Source organism: Mobula birostris, chromosome 24 (genome assembly GCF_030028105.1).
Source record: "Mobula birostris isolate sMobBir1 chromosome 24, sMobBir1.hap1, whole genome shotgun sequence".
Lineage (NCBI taxonomy): Eukaryota > Metazoa > Chordata > Chondrichthyes > Myliobatiformes > Myliobatidae > Mobula > Mobula birostris.
Window position 1 is genome coordinate 13,744,960 of NC_092393.1, and position 16,994 is coordinate 13,761,953.

The window sequence follows — 16,994 nt, forward strand, 5'->3', positions numbered from 1 at the left end:
AGAGACATACCTCAGCACAAAAACACAAGGAGGGAGTGCTGAACAATGGCAGCAAATGCTCTGGCTCAACAAGTTAAGATGTGAAACTTCTGGCTCAAAAGGGAAGCAATTTGTTCATAGAAGAGCTACATGGATGAACGTCTGCAGCCAACAGTAAAGACCGGTGGAGGTTCCTTGCAGGTTTGCGGCTCTATTTCTGCAAATGCAGTTGGTGATCTGGTCAGAATTAATGGAATCTTCAATGCTGAGAAGTACAAGCAGATTCTCATCCATCACACAATACCATCAGGGAGGTGTCTGATCGGTGCCAATATCATTCTTCATCAATTGTCCCCAAACACACGGCCAGGGTCATAAAGGACTATCTTCAGCAAAAAGAACAAGGAGTTCTGCAACAGATAGTATGGCCTCCACAGAGCCCTCCTAATCTTAACATCATTGAGGCTGTCTGGGATTACCTAGAGAGACAGAAGCAAGTGACACAGCAGCAAGCCAGACAGCCAAATTCTGCGGAACTGTAGCAAGTTCTCCACAATGCTTGGAACAACCTACCAACCCAGTTTCTCACAAAACCATGACAGTATATCTAAGAGAATTCAGACAGCTTTAAAGGCAGAGAGTAGTCACACCAAACATTGATTTGATTTATTTTTTAACTGTTTGCTGCTCTTTAGTTTTTTTTTGATATTTAGAAACTTTTCATTTCATTAATTTTGAAAGCATCTTTGCTTTACAGAATTTTTGTTACAGTGCCCAAGACTTTTGCACAGTACTGTATATAGATCCTTGTATCTTGTTAGTATTTATTATTTCTTCCCAATAGAGAAATATCTTCGTATTTCTAGCCTTATTAGCATGTGGCACAGGTAGCAATCCTGAGATCACCAGGACTGAATGCAAACAAATTTACCAAAGGCACTCATAAAAAGAAATGACTAGATTGATGTGTATTTCAGGTTGTCACAAATTGTATTCCTGAACTGCGAGCCAATCTCAATGGGAATTGTATTTGAAATTATGATGCTAATACTTCTTGGGAAGATGGGTTGGGTAAGGGAATCAGAACTCCAATCCCTAATTAATACTTATACATTGCTGCTAGAAGCTACTGTATATGGATATCATATGACAACAGGATATTAGTTATCTGCAAAGATTCCACAGTTGAATATTCTGTTGGCGTTCACTATTTGGATCCTCATTGGAAGGACCAAAGGAGGATAGGATCCTAAACTAGGTTCTTCACATTCAGAACATGCAGAACACAAAGAAGATGAAATTATTTAAAAACACTATTCAGTGGAACAAAAATTAATAAAAAGCTACTATCAAGAACAGATAGACGAGACTACTTACACGCTGAGCAGTCTGTAGTTCATCTTTTAATGAATTAATTTCCTGTTTAAGGTACTGAATTTCTGATTCCTTGACCCTCAGCAATACCTGAACAGAACAAAGATAACTACATTATATATAAGAATATTTCAGTAAAAACTACAAAGCAAAATAAATGGAATGCTTTTACAATTGAGAAGGCATTGTGCTAAATTTATACTAAGATTTAAAATTTCTTATTTCATACATTACAGTAACAAATAAATTGGGTCCATTTATTATCAAAATGTGAACTGCACTTTATTTAATAAAATTCTATCTTAAAAGCTTACTTTTCAACTGATCTGTTCACTTCATCTAAAGCATGACCTCTTGTTCCCCAATGTTTCCTATACTGCTGGTCCCAATCTACCATCTTATGTCTCCAACCAAACACAAGAAAAATAATATCACATAACTCTGAGAATCCCAAGGCTCAGATATTCCTAAGTGGGAGCTAGTCAGTGTTGCAGTCTAGTATAATTAAAATCCTAACCAGGAACAAACCTAAGATTGGCTTTTATCTAATGTTAACATATATACTTACCTCTAGTTCATATACTTCTTTGCCTTGTGATAAAGTAGTAGCATCACCTCCCTTGTCACTCGTCATCATTGTCCTTAACCGTGTTATCTCTGCAGCTAAACGATTATTCAGCTCCTGTTAGGAACAATAAAGCTCAATAAGATACACAACGCTACATGCTCAGTATCTTCTTTAACAGATATTTATCAGTCAAAATAATAGGGGAAGGCAGTGGGACGGGGAGGGAGAGAGAGAGCTGGAGGGAGAAAGGGAGGATGTTGACCAAATATTAATTATAGGATGATGAATTTACTTTCTGTGTAGTTAGGTGACAAATGAAAAAAGAGTTCGCTAAATCTCAGAACAAATTCAATGAGGTAAATGTCCTCACCCTGTTCCTATTGTTTATACATCAACACTAAAATTTTATAGAATATTTTAGCAGTGGCATATTCTTCTCATATGATTGCTGTATTATGGGATAGAGTAATACACATCATACCTGGTTATGTGCATTTAATTCTTGGTTTTCACGCTGGCATTGTCTTAATGCCTGCCGTTCTGCTTCCAAAGCTTGAGCTAAGTGTGCATTTTCTAGACACTTCTGTGAATACTGTTCAGAGAGGACTTCAATTTCTCGATGCAATGATGCCAACTCTTCACTGTTAAACAAATTTGAAATAATTCATTGCACCTATTCTGCATGTATACATTTAATCTTCAACCTTATTAATTAATTGCATTTCAGTATTGAGGCATTCTGCATAATCAACTATAATGAGTGGGAGTCTTTCCTTTCTATTCCAAAAGCATTTAGTTGCTTCAGTTAGGCTTGGGTAGTTGGAAAAGTGATATGGTGAGCAGAGATGGGCAGGACTATGTAGTAGGAAGCTGGATGTACTGCAAAACATTTTCTCAATTGTGTATTAGATATCAGATTATCTTCCCCAAAATTAAGTTGGGTTATGCTATTACAGAAATACAAGAGTCAATCTAAATTTCTATGTTCTCCTAATTTCCTAATGGAGATTTGGTTCAGCTGTGCGAAGGATACCGGCCTATTATGAATTCTCAATGGAGATTGCAGAAAAGGTAGAGTTCTTTCCCATTTTACCACTGAGTACTCAAATGTGAACTTACGGTATAAAGTACTGTAGAATAACTTATCACATGACTCTAAACAAAATTCAACATAAGAGGATTTTTTTTGATTGGGTGCAACATTTCACAGTAAAAGATTTGTCACGTTGGTGACACAAGAAACTGCAGATGCTGGGATCTGGAAAACAAACAAAATGCTGAGGAACTCAGCAGGCCATGCAGCATCTGGGGAGGAAAGGACATTCCAAGGCAAGGTCCTTATCAGCCCTGGACTATTTAGTTATCATCAGTTATACTGGTAACTAAACAGTCCTTTAGGATCTAGGATGATTTACTTCCACACCAGCTTTATTGATTTTGAGTTGGGAATTGCAGACTCTTCCACAGATGGGGCATTTGTGAGGAGGTTTACACAAGGTTTTCACATCCTTCCAATGCATATCTGAGGTTCTCACTGCCATTCTGTATGTTCTTCCTTCATAGATAGGACAGAGATTTTAGATTCATGGTTGAAAAATGCATTCTAATCATCTAAATGGCTGGATAATTTATTTCTGGGCCTTGGGTATTATCTTTCTGGAATTGCCTGCTTCTTGATATGCCAGATCAATCTGAGTGAACCACCTTTTCCATCCTCTTTATGGAGAAACATCTAGACCTTGTCTGGTATCTTCTAATGACATCATGGTGAGATCCAATCCCTCTCACTGATAACGCAGACAATTAGAAATGCATGCTTTGAACTACAGGATTGCAAGGATTAGCAAATTTCCTATAAACTAGTGGTGTAATGGGCTACATTAATAGTACAAGGAAAAATTTATGAAATAACCTAAATAATCTTAATCTATGGCAAAAAGGATGCATTATATTTAATATTGTTTAAACTATTCAAAATAATTGCAATGCTTCGGAGGGTCTCGGCCTGAAATGTTGACTTTTTATTTCTTTCTATGCTGACTGACTTGCTGAGTTCCTCTAGCATTTTGTGTGTGTTACTCTGAGTTTTCAGAATCTGCAGAATCTCTTGTGTTAATGCTTGCAATTGATTTTAACACATTTATTTTTAGTCATATATTATCATAAAAATCTTACCACTGATTTCAATTTTGCTATTAAGGTCACTATCCAAAACACATCAAAATGCTGTTTTAAACCTATTGCTAAAGCAGAAGTAAATTTATTCATTCATTATTTTACTTATAGCTTGCATAAGATTTATCATGGCAATTTAATAGTTTGTATCTTTTATTTTACTTTATTCCCACTTTGAATGGCCTCTTCCTTTAGTTTCTTTTGTTCAAAAGCTTTCCTTTATCTTTTCAGCACTCTGTTCTTCACATCTATTTTGGAGGTGAATGGCAAGATCTTACCAATAATATAACAAAGTCAAATTACTGAAGCAGCAATGCATCTTATCAATTGACAGAAAGTGTCAAAAAATAGTTGCTGGTTCACACTTGGATCAACAAAATCACCTAAACCCGCTTAAATAATTAACTGCTCATAGAATGTTCTCTCCCATTGCCAATCCTTCTCTTCAGCAAATAGATACTGATAGGTGTACATCATAAGCTCTAATACGGTATTAGAAATACGAAGTAAAGTCTCAAAACTAATTATGTGCGTTAGAGGTGATTGGATGAAAGGCAATATTCCTTCCCATCTTATTTTGCAATACCTCAAAGTAAGGGCACTATTAAACAGTATGTCATTAATAGCTTGGTAATAAATGTGGGTGTCTCAACACTATTCATGAAATACAGTACTACTTCTGAGATACATCTGAAACAAAAATGCCTGTAAATGGATAACATCCAAGAAACTGACTCAAGACAAAGCATGGCCAATATTTGAATTTGGCTGCATATTTAAAACAATTCATTTTGTACTTACTCATGCTGTTTGCATATTTCATCAAGGTCTGCATTTACGTTACTGTTTTGAGATTTCCGAATCCTTTCCAATTCACGGTCAAGCTCCAGACGGTGTGCATTCTTCATTGCTTCAATGGCTATTTAAAAAAGAAATCAGATTTCAAAACTAGAAACTTGAAAACCTGCAAGAGAGAATGCCAAAAGGATAAAATAATTTAAATTTGCTTTAACTGCGTTTCCTAGCTGATGGCAGTGATGCCATGAAGTATTTAGAGAAAGATGTTGTGACATTCTGTCACCCTTCTCCATTGAAAATCTTTGATTCATACAGCATGAAAATGGGCCACCAAGTCGATTTACCATTAAGCAGCTAGTTGCACCAAGATAATTCTTGCTATTTTAATAAACTTATTTTAAATCATATAATTTTGGTCTAATTTTATACACTGAAATCTCCTATTGATAAAAAATATAAATGAACCAGTGCTGCAGCACAAAGCAAATCAAAGACTGAAGCAACAGAAGCAAGATTTAAAAAATTATAACTCTTGTAAGACAGGGAGGCTACAAAATGTAACAATTCCTAAGCTTCCAGAAAATAATGAGATAATGGGTTGAATACCAGAAAATCCGCAATCTTCAAGCACATTTTTTTTTGCTGTTCAACAGTTTAACATCCCTTTTGCAGAGATAGACACTCATCTTTCATCCTTTCAGTTTAGAAACATAGAAACATCAAAAACCTACAGCACAATACAGGTCCTTTGGCCCACAATGCTGTGCCGAACATGTACTTACTTAAAAAATTACATAGGATTACCCATTGCCCTCTACTTTTCAGAGCTTCATGTGTCTATCCAGGAGTCTCTTAAAAGACTGCATCGTATCCACCTCCACCACCGTCGCCAGCAGCCTATTCCACACACTCACCACTCTCTGCATAAAAAACTTAACCCTGACATCTCTGTACCTACTTCCAAGCACCTTAAAATTGTGCCCTCTCATGATAGCCATTTCAGCCCTGGGAAAAAGTGTCTGACTATCCGCAGGATCAATGCCTCTCATCATCTTACATACCTCTAGCAGGTCACCTCTTATCCTCCATCACTCCAAGGAGAAAAGGCCAAGTTCACTTAACCTATACTCGTAAGGCATGCTCCCCAATCCAGGCACCATCCTTGCAAATCTCCTCTCCAACCTTTCTATAGTTTCCACATCCTTCCTGTAGTGAGGTGACCAGAACTGAGCACAGTAATCCAAGTGGGGTCTGACCAGGGTCCTATATAGCTGCAACATTACCTCTCAGCTCAATCATCTGGTTGATAAAGGCCAATGCACCATATGCCTTCTTAACCACAGAGTCAACCTGCGTAGCAGCTTTGAGTGTCCTATGGACTCGGACCCCAAGATCCCCCTGATCCTCCACACTGCCAAGAATCTTACCATTAATACTATATTCTGCCATCATATTTGACCTACCAAAATTAACCATCTCACACTTAACTGGGTTGAATTCCACCTGCCACTTCTCAGCCCAATTTTGCAACCTATCAATGTCTGTAACCTCTGACAGCCCTCCACACTATCCAGAACACCCCAACCTTTGTGTCATCAGCAAATTTACTAACTCATCCCTCCACGTCCTCATCCAGGTCATTTATAAAAATCACAAAGAGTACGGGTCCCAGAAGAGATGCCTGAGGTACACCACTGGTCATTGGACCACTCTTGGCTTTCTGTGGGCAAGCCATTTCTGGATCCACAGAGCAATGTCCCCTTGGATCCCATGCCTCCTTACTTCCTCAATAAGCCTTTCATGGGGTAACCTTATCAAATGCCTTGCTAAAATCCATATACACTACATTTATGGTTCTACCTTCATTAATGTGTTCAGTCACATCCTCAAAAAATTCAATCAGGCCCGTAAGGCACGACCTGCCTTTGACAAAGCCATGCTGACTATTCCTAATCATATTATGGCTCTCCAAATGCTCATAAATCCTGCCTCTCAGGGGACCTTTTCCATCAACTTACCAACCACTGAAGTAAGACTCATTGGTCTATAATTTCCTGGGCTATCTCTACTCCCTTTCTTGAAAAACGGAACAACATCTGCAACCCTCCAATCCTCCAGACCATCCCCCGTCCCCATCGATGATGCAAAGATCCCTCTGATCCTCCACACTGCTAAGAATCAATCAGCAATTTCCTCCCTCGCCTCCCACAGTAGCCTGGGGTACATCTTGTCTGGTCCTAGAGACTTATCCAACTTGATGCTTTCCAAAAGCTCCAGCACATCCTCTTTTTTAATGTCTATATGTTCAAGTTTTTCAATCTGCTGCAAGTCATCCCTATAATCGCCAAGATCCTTTTCTGTAGTGAATACTGAAGTATTCACTAAGTACCTCAGCTATCTCCTCTGGTTCCATACACACTTTTCCACTGTCACACTTGATGGGTCCTATTCTGCCACGTCTTTTCCTCTTGCTCTTCACATACTCGTAGAATGCCTTGGCGGGTTTTCTTTAATCCTGCTCGCCAAGGCCTTTTCATGGCCCCTTCTGGCTCTCCTAATTTCATTCTTAAGCTCCTTCCTGCTAGCCTTATAATCTTCTAGATCGCTATCATTACCTAGTTTTTTTTTTTGCACCTTTCATAAGTTTTTCTTTTCTTCTTGACTAGATTTTCAACAGCCTTTGTATACCACGGTTCCTGTATCCTACCATCCTTTCCCTGTCTCATTGGAACATACCTATGCAGAACGCCACGTAAATATCTGCTGAACATTTGCCACATTTCTGCCGTAACATTTTCCTGAGAACATCTGTTCCCAATTTATGCTTCCAAGTTTTTGCCTGATAGCTTCATATTTCCTCTTACTCCAATTAAACGCTTTCCTAACTTGGTCTTAATACCAGATCAAGAACAGCCTCTCCTCTTGTAGGCTTATCTACATATTGTGTCAGGAAACCTTCCTGAACATACCTAACAAACTCCAACCCATCTGAACCCCTTGCTCTATGGAGATGGCCATCAATATTTGGGAAATTGAACTCTCCCATCACAACAGCCCTGTTATTATTGCACCTTTCCAGAATCTGTCTCCCTATCTGCTCCTCAATGTCCCTCTTACTATTGGGTGATCTATAAAAACACCCAGCAGACTTATTGACCCATTCTTGTTTCTGAATTTCCACCCAGAGACCCTAGTGGACAATCCCTCCATGACTTCCTCCTTTTCTGCAGCCATGACACTATCTCTGATCAGCAGCGCCACACCCCCACCTCTTTTGCCTCCCTCCCTGTCCTTTCTGAAACATCTAAAGCCTGGCACTCGAAATAGCCATTCCTGTCCCTGAGCCATCGAAGTCTCTGTAATGGCCACAAGATCATAGCTCCAAGTACTGATCCACACTCTAAGCCTATTTGCTTTGTTCATGCATCTTGCATTAAAATAGACACATCTCAAACCATCGGTCTGAGCGTATCCCTCTCTATCACCTACCTATCCTCCCTCTCGCACTATCCTCACGCTTTCTCTATATGTGAGCCAACCGCTCCTTCTTCCGTCTCTTCAGTTCGGCTCCCACCCTCCAGCAATTCTAGTTTAAACTCTCCCCCATAGCCTGACATGATATTGGTCCCCCTCGGATTCAAGTGTAACCCGTCCTTTTTGTACAGGTCACGCCTGCCCGAAAAGAGGTCCCAATGATCCAGAAATCTGAATCCCTGCCCCCTGCTCTAATCCCTCAGCCACACATTTATCCTCCACCTCACTCTATTCCTATATTCACTGCCGTGTGGCAAAGGCAGTAATCCCGAGATTACTACCTTTGGGGTCCTGCTTCTCAACTTCCTTCCTAACTCCCTGTAGTCTGTTTTCAGGACCTCCTCCCTTTTCCTACCTATGCCATTGGTACCAATATGTACCACGATCTCTGGCTGTTCACCTTTCCACTTCAGGATATCATGGACGCGATCAGAAACATCCCAGACCCTGGCATCTGGGAGGCAAACCACCATCCACATTTCTTTCCTGCGTGAATTTGCCCGAAGAATTCTCTTCTAAACTAGGATAACAGTTAATGCTGAAATACAGAAGTTTCTGTAACTATACATTATAATTGGTATATCTTGACCAAGATGCCTATCTAATCTAATCTACTCTCATGCCTTTTGGCTTCATTTGACCCAAATTTCTCTAAACCCTTCCCTTTCATGTACCTGTCCCAATATCTTTTAAACATTGTAATTCTATTCTGTCTCTACCAGCTCATTCCATAAACCCACCATCTTGTGTGGAAAAACTTGCCCCTCAGACAGACCACTTTAAATCTTTCCTCTCTTACCTTTGCCCTATAGCTTTAGACTTCCCTACCCTGGGAAAAAGACCATCAACCTATGCCCCACGTAATTTTATGAAACTCTATAAAGTGACTCTTCAGCCCCCTTCAGTCTAGTGAGTACCATCCCAGCCTATCCAATCTCTACCTAAAACTCAAACACTCCAACCTTGGCATTTATTAGAACAGATCTCAACTTGACCTTATTGATCAGCTAATGAGAAAATTTTAGTTAAAATAGAAACTGATATAGAATCATTTCAACTGGAAACAGAACCAACATTTCTAAAACCACTCAATAAACAAGGTAGCTGACAGGACTTCATTTTATTTTTGCAGAATGCAAATTGAATGGTCAACATTACCGCTTTTCTTAAACAGATTTGTTCTAGTAGATGGAAGACCAATAGGAAAGACAACTATGATACTGTTATGATTTCTCTAGAAATATTCCCAAATTTTCCAGAGGTTACTGGGTTGAAAGAGCAGCAAGAGAATGGAATTGCAGAATGTAAGCTGAATGGTTGAACTCTAGCAGAAATAAATGTTTCCAAATGCACAAGGCAGAATCCCACAACTATAGATACACATCAGTATAAGCTCATGGGTATCAGCGTATTCTCTCATTCATCTACTACAATAAAAACTTCCATTAGGATCTAACAACAGGCCATTTCAGTAAATATCTTTTTGCCTAAAATGTAGGACACAGTGATTTTCTTATAATTTGACTTATTTTGAACTGTACCTGAATAAATCTCCGATATATTTTGTATCACCTTGACTCTTGTAACAACTAGGCCAACCAGTCTTCTTAAATGTCACAATTTGAATGTGTAGAGTCCGTGCTCTTTTTTCCTACAATATCCTGCAATACAGTACTATTTAAAGTCTTAGGCACATATACATAGCTAGGGAGCCTAAGACTTTTGCATTGTATTGTAGAAATTTTATGTATTGCACTATAGTACTGCCGCAAAAAAAAAAATCTTGTCATATGTGAGTGATGATAAACCTGATTCTGATATGGGTCTGTATTGTGGACTATGTGGACTGAGAGTAGGAAGGGGGCAGGGGAGGGTAGCCATGGTTGGGAAAAGAGGAAGGGAGAAGGGAAGGAACAGGAAGCACCAGAGAGACAGTCTGAAATGATCAATAAACCAATTGTTTGGAATCAAATGACCTTACCTGGTGACTCAGAGTTGTGTGTCTACACCCATGCCAGCTACACCCCTGGTACTCCTTTTCTGCCACCTGTCCCACACCCCTCCTGTGGCACTCCATCCTCGTCTTTCCCAAAATTGTAAGTCTCCTACCAGACTTACAAACTTGCTCTCTACTCCACGTTGACAAGTACAGTACTATGTAAAAGTCTTAGGCACCCTAGTCATGCGTGTGTGTGTGTAGTACTGTATATACTCAGAATGTTATGTCACAAAGCACCCACACACTATAACAATAGTGTTCATGAAACCTAGCAATTTTCAACAATGATTTATATTTTATGGACATGGAAAACTCAAAAGATGTTCTGTGCAAACTGAAGTAGCATTAAAAATGTTTCCTTTAGAATTATTAGTATAGTCATCCAGTCACCTTATTATCTTTGTAATTTGTGGGGTAGTGCACAATTCCATTTCAAAAGACTACATTGAAGCCATATCCTGAAGAATAGAACACATGACTAAGGCTGACATTTATCTGGCACTTGTGCCATCCATAATACATCTGGCAAGTCACACTAATCCTTTCTACTGAAATAAATTAAGATAATGCTTATAGCGCACTTTGTGTTACGCCATTTCAAGTGGATTAGAATTGTAGTATGTAGTAAAACAAATGACACATATAGGCTACAAGTCTGGAAGACATTCTACTGCTAAGGACACCCAGATTAACATTTTGTCAACCTTGTATGATGCTTCAAAAGCAAATTGCCACCAGTCTACTTAGAAAGAAATAAGATATCATACGGTAGTTAGGGATAGCACAGTGGTTCAGCTATTAAGAGTCACAGCCTCGGTGACCTAGTTTCAGTCTGATTGTGCTGTGTGAAGTTTATATGTTCTCCTTGAGATTACACAGGTTTCCTCTGGTAAATTAAAAAAAGCGAAAACTGCAGATGCTGGAAACCCAAAATAAAAACAGAAAATGTGGGAAGATGCTTATTTGGCCTGAAATGTTTCTCTTCCCAAGGATTCAGCCGTGCCCGTTGAGTATTTCCATCATTTTCATTTTTTTTTAAATTTTGAATTTTCTCCAGATATTCTCATTACCCCACTGATGTTTAGGTTGATAGATTAATTGGCTACTGTAAATTGGCCCTATGTGTAGGTAAGTGGTAGAATCTGGGCAAATTGAAGAAAATATGGGAAGAATTTTTAAAAAATTGTGAGGACTAAAAATATGCAAAAGTGTAGTTGATTCAATGGGTGAAGGGCTTGTTTCACTGTTGTCTCTCTATATGACTGCCTCTTAACCATTGTGCAGTTAACAACATTATTCCCTGACCTGGATTCTCAAAGAGCACCCTGTACTTAGTGCCTTTTCTTGAGCAATCAAGGGATTTGCTGTTTAAAGAATGATCAAATATGTGATTTTACTTCCTACCTACAATGGGAAAATCCTGTAACACCAATATTTAACCTCTCCCTTTTAGTATTCTAATACGCAACTTGTATCGCTACTTGTATTGTTTTGCTTCCCTGATCTTCACCTTCTCGTTGGCATTACATTTATTCCCCATTTCCTCTCCTCGGGTTCCTTATGGTTATCATAGCATGGGGGTGAGGGGTTAGAGGGGATGAGCTCCCACTACTTATTAAATGCTCCCAATGACATGTGCCTCAAGTAACCTCTGACAACCAAGTCCAGCTCTGGCCTTCACATGTGACTTAACTACTAAGCCTGGCGGAATCATTTCTGCTCACAGGAGAAGGGGTAAAGGTGGACTATTGCTGCCTTAAAACCAGTCACTCCAGGTAGATGAGGCTCATAAGTCATGGTTGGCAGCTCATCTAGAAGGAAAGTTCTGATCTCAATCCTCTGCTACCCTGCAGCTAAACCCAATCAAGGAGAAAGCTTCAGGAGTAAGCCAAGTGGAAAAATCTGCAGCTGGAGTCCCTAGGACAGTCCTATATTGAATTCAACGCTAATTGGCAACTCTTGTGGTGCCGTTGGTGCCAAACTATAAAGTCTCTGCTGTTTCTTTCCATTCATCGGCTGCTTGGAGAGGGGAGCCTGCTGCATGGGCAACCGCTTGCTCTCTATACCGTACTGCCCTGGCATGCATATACATCGAGGATGCAACATCCACAGTCAACCCTAACCAACGGAGGGCGTCTTCTCCTCTGCAATGTAAAACACATTTGATTTCTAACTATTCTCAGTTCTGATGAAGTCATTGATCTGGAATATTAACTCTGTTTCTCTCACAACAGACTTTGCCTGGTCTGAGTATTGCTAGCATTCAAAGTTAGCATTTAATTTAATTGTTCCTATTTTTGTAACTGAGCAGGAAACATGCAATGGTGAAATCTGGGATTTTTCACATAATAATTGAAAAGGCATGACAGGAAAATATCTTTGAGTATACTTTGACATAACACCAATCACCCATTTTTTGTATCAATGCAGGTTCCAGTCATTCATACTCTTTTCCATTCTCACCTACCAGAAATAGTGGCAGCGGTTTCTTCAGCTAGAAGCCGCTCTTTGTCTTCTTTTAGGTTTTCCAGCTCTCGTTGATGCTGTCGGTGGAGTTCTTCTATTACCTTTTGATGTGATTCTTCCATAGCAGAAAACCCACGCTCACAAGTAGCCTAAAACATCAAAAGTAAAATATTAATTTTGAGCATTATTCCCCAAATGCTCTTAAATGGTATGGGTAATGAGTTATGACATTAATGCTGCCCTAGTCAAAATTTACATGGTCCTTTAAAAAGCATCTTTTTAAATTAGTATCAATCTGATTTTAAAAAAAATGCTTTGTATCCAAGTTTATTCTACCTGATTGTCTTAACTGATAAAAATCATTGGTAGGTTATCTTTTTAAAGATATGTATATCTCAGGAGCTCAGTAATACCATGGACGAAATATTCTGGTAATGGTATCAGATTTACAATTTGCTGTAGAAATTGGAGCAACTGCAATATTTATTCCAATGTTCAAAGTTTGTCTTACATGGCTATGTCCCTGATTCAAATCCTCCAAAAGTAAGTCAAACATCAACTTTCCCTGATAGCCAGTTATTGGCTAATGTTGAGTTGCTAGTTCTTAACCTCACTGAACTACCACTGACCATTTCCATAAAGAAGAGCTGTGCAATGAACAGCATCATACTAGAAACATATTGGAAGGAATTGAAGTTTTGCAGTATTACTGGAGACAATTAATACAAATCATTCATATGGAACTGTGTATTAACATGTATGTAAATGAATAACCTTAAAAGACTGATGGTACAATGTATAAAGTTTAATTTGTGGAAAAACTCTGTGTTCTTTATGTGACATACTATAAATGCATATTGTACAATATTATTTATTGCTTTTGCCTTGTTTAAATTTCATTCCTTCAGGACCTTCATTGACCAATTTTTACTCCCTTTTCCTGTTCTCTTCCTGCCCATGTTTAAAAATGGCAGAATATAACTGGTATGACATTCCACATAGAATGGCACTTTATGCTTTGCTATTCCTAATCTGAGTGCAGATAATTACACAGGTATCAATCCAATTGTAGCACCTGGTTGGCGCCAACCAACAAAACAGATCTGGTATTAACCAGAACGGGTTTGTAAGCTCTGCTGCACCAGACACCAGCTAAAGGATGGAAGATGCTCATGTTTCTGACAATGTTGTCCATCAGAAAGTACACATGAAGAGATTGAGCTTTACTTTTCCACACTCACCACAGATTTCAGATTAAATGAACTGATTTCCTTGTATATTAAACACAGCTTTATTATAAATATTCCAGGCCCCCAAAAATTACTATTTGCCTGAACTAGTTTTCAGAATATTAAAATAAATCTATCCAAAATAGAATTTGTGTAAAGCACTAGCCTTCTCTCTCTAATTAAAAGAGACTGGGCTCCATTGAATTGCAGGACAGACAGCTTGGTTCCAGTAATGTTTTGAGATAACTACTGCAGTATATTACATTTGCCAAGAGACAATAAGCTGGATTTTGCATGGGTTTCCTCGAAGTAACATGGAATTAACTGGAAAATCAGTTATATTAAGATCATTATCTATGTCATTGTACTGCTAAGATGTTGCGTAATGGTGCTATTCCTACAATTAAGATTATTCCAGTTACCGACACATACTCATTTCACATTTCCACCTATTTGGCCAGTATTCTGAAGGGTTATTTGCAGTATAAAGCAGATCCATTTATTAAGATAAAGGTTGCGACTCTGCAACAGCCTGTTAAGTGACTGACCTTACGAAAGATGCTGTCAGCTGCAGATCTTGCTGCCTTCCAGCAGATCAGTTTTTCAACTGGATCAGAATCAGAATCAGGTTTGTTATCACTGACATACATCGTGAAATTTATTCAATCTGATCCAAGTTACAACTAGAGACATTGAAAATATTGCAATGATTCCAGTGATTACAGTTAGAATCAATGTAAAATGTTTGGCTTTTAATACAATAATCAACTAATAGCACAATAAGCAAAAAACATTTTCATATGGAACTTTTGCTAGAACATGCCAAGGTTAAGAAATAGCATGTGCTGGAACTTTTGGAAAATATTGGGATAGGTAAGTTGCTTTTGCAGAATGGGATATACCTCATGTTATTACGGGAAGTGAGGGAAGAGATTGCTGTGCTATTGGTGAAGATCTTTGCATCCTCATTGGTCACAATAGTACCAGAAGTCAAGAGGGCGACAAATATTACCATTCTTGAATAAAAGAATAGCAGGAAATTAAAGACCAGTGAGTTTTACATCAATGGTGAGAAAACGACAGGAGAGGATTTTCAGAGACAAGATTTATAAGCATTTGGGAATCATTAGGGATAGCCAGCATGGTTTTGTGAGAGGCAGGTTTTGTCTCACAAGCCTGATTGACTTCAAAGAAGTGACAAAATAACTGATGAAGGTAGAGTGGTGGAACTTTGGAACAAACGACAAGAGACGAGACTTGATAGAGGTGTACAAGATGATTAAAGGCATAGATGGCACCTTATTCACCAGGGTGACAATGGCTAATATGACAGAGCAGAATTTTAAGGTGATTGGACTAAAGTATGGGGGGAACGTCAGAGTAACACATACAAAATGCTGGAGGAGCTCAGAAGTCAGGCAGCATCTATGGAAATGAATAAAAAGTTAATGTTTCGGCTGAGGCTCTTCCTGGTTTTATTTGCACATAGTGGTAAGTGCATGGAATGCATTGCCATGGATGATGGTAGAGGCAAATACTTTAGCACTATTTAAGAGACACTTAGATAGGCATATGAATGAAAGACAAATGAGAGGGAAGGGTTAGATTGATCTTACAGTGGGTTAAAAAGTCAACACAACATTTTGGCCATAGGGCCTGAACTGTGCTGTACTGTTCTACATTTGATACAATAGCTATGATTTGGTCACATTCATGCAGGTATTAATTTTCATGATATAATTCTAATAAGTCCAACAAATTTAAAAGATACTCCAAAAGAGATGCAAATAGGTTAAGTGATTGGATATAGATTGCCATGAGGAATAAAATGTAGGATAAAATATAAAAGCACATTACCTGAATGATGAGAGACTACTAAGAGAGTTCTGAGAAGCAGAGGGATTCAGGAGCCCCAATGCATGCGTCTCAAAAAGCTAATATTGCAGGCATACAGTAAGTACACAAGCTCGCAAATGCTACTGTTTATTGCAAGGGGAATTGATCATGAACGCAGAAAGGTAATGTTTCAGTTATATTGTAAATTATTAAGACCACACCTGGAGTACTGCGTACAGCTTAGTCTCTTTTAAGGATGCAATTTTCTTGGAAGGAGTTCAGAGAAAATTTATGAGACTAACAGCTGAAATGGGTAGGATTTCTTATGATGGGAAGTTGGACAGATTACAATATATCTGTAGGAGTTTGGAAAGTGGAACCTGATAGAAATATACAGGCTCCTGAGGAAGGGGATGTACATGTCATGCAAAAATAAGGGGTGACTGTTTAAAAGAGGAGTGAGATATTATTTTTATTCACAAGTTTAAGTGTCTTTCAGTTTTTATGAGTGCCCTTTTTCCTATTTTTCAGGGCAGGGGTGGGGTAGTGGCACAGTAATGTTGTGTTTATCATAATGCTATTGCAAGCCAACACCAGTTTCCTCCCACATTCCAATTAGCATCTCCAGCATCTGCAGATTTTCTCGTTTTCAATTAGCATTAGTGAGCTGTGGGCATGCTATGTTGATGCCAGAAGTGTGGCGAAACTTATGTGCTACCCAGCACAATCCTCATTGATTTGATTTGATACAAAAGACACATTTCACTGTATGCATTTTTCAAAGTACATGTGAAAAAAAAGCTTATCTTTAATTTTTAAAACCTTTAAATCTTTATTATGACAATGAAAGCAGGATCTGTGAATATTTTTAAGGTAGAAAAATAACAGGAATGGATGAAAAATTAGCAGGGATGGATAGGATTGTAGAGCTGAGTTTAAATTATCTTAAGTAAGGGAAGGCTTGAAGGGGCAAGTGATGCCATCTTGCTCATGAATACCTACATGCTTTCAAGTACTGAAGCCATTTTATTTAAAA

General features: G+C 38.6%; 2 protein-coding genes across 7 annotated transcripts in view; one reads left to right on the plus strand and one right to left on the minus strand.

Annotated features, from left to right (window-relative positions):
- Positions 1–16,994, plus strand: part of LOC140187344 (uncharacterized) — a 184,558-nt gene that overhangs the window by 107,517 nt on the left and 60,047 nt on the right. The window lies entirely within an intron of this gene.
- The window catches only part of LOC140187342 (uncharacterized), a 452,977-nt gene that overhangs the window by 37,095 nt on the left and 398,888 nt on the right, over positions 1–16,994 (minus strand). For all 4 annotated transcript variants that reach the window (XM_072242544.1, XM_072242543.1, XM_072242546.1 and 1 more), the window contains exons 17-21: positions 12,895–13,042; positions 4,898–5,015; positions 2,403–2,562; positions 1,922–2,035; positions 1,357–1,443 (exon numbers count right to left, since the gene is read on the minus strand). In XM_072242544.1, the coding sequence (XP_072098645.1) occupies positions 1,357–1,443; positions 1,922–2,035; positions 2,403–2,562; positions 4,898–5,015; positions 12,895–13,042 (627 nt within the window). The remainder of the gene's footprint in view (positions 1–1,356; positions 1,444–1,921; positions 2,036–2,402; positions 2,563–4,897; positions 5,016–12,894; positions 13,043–16,994) is intronic.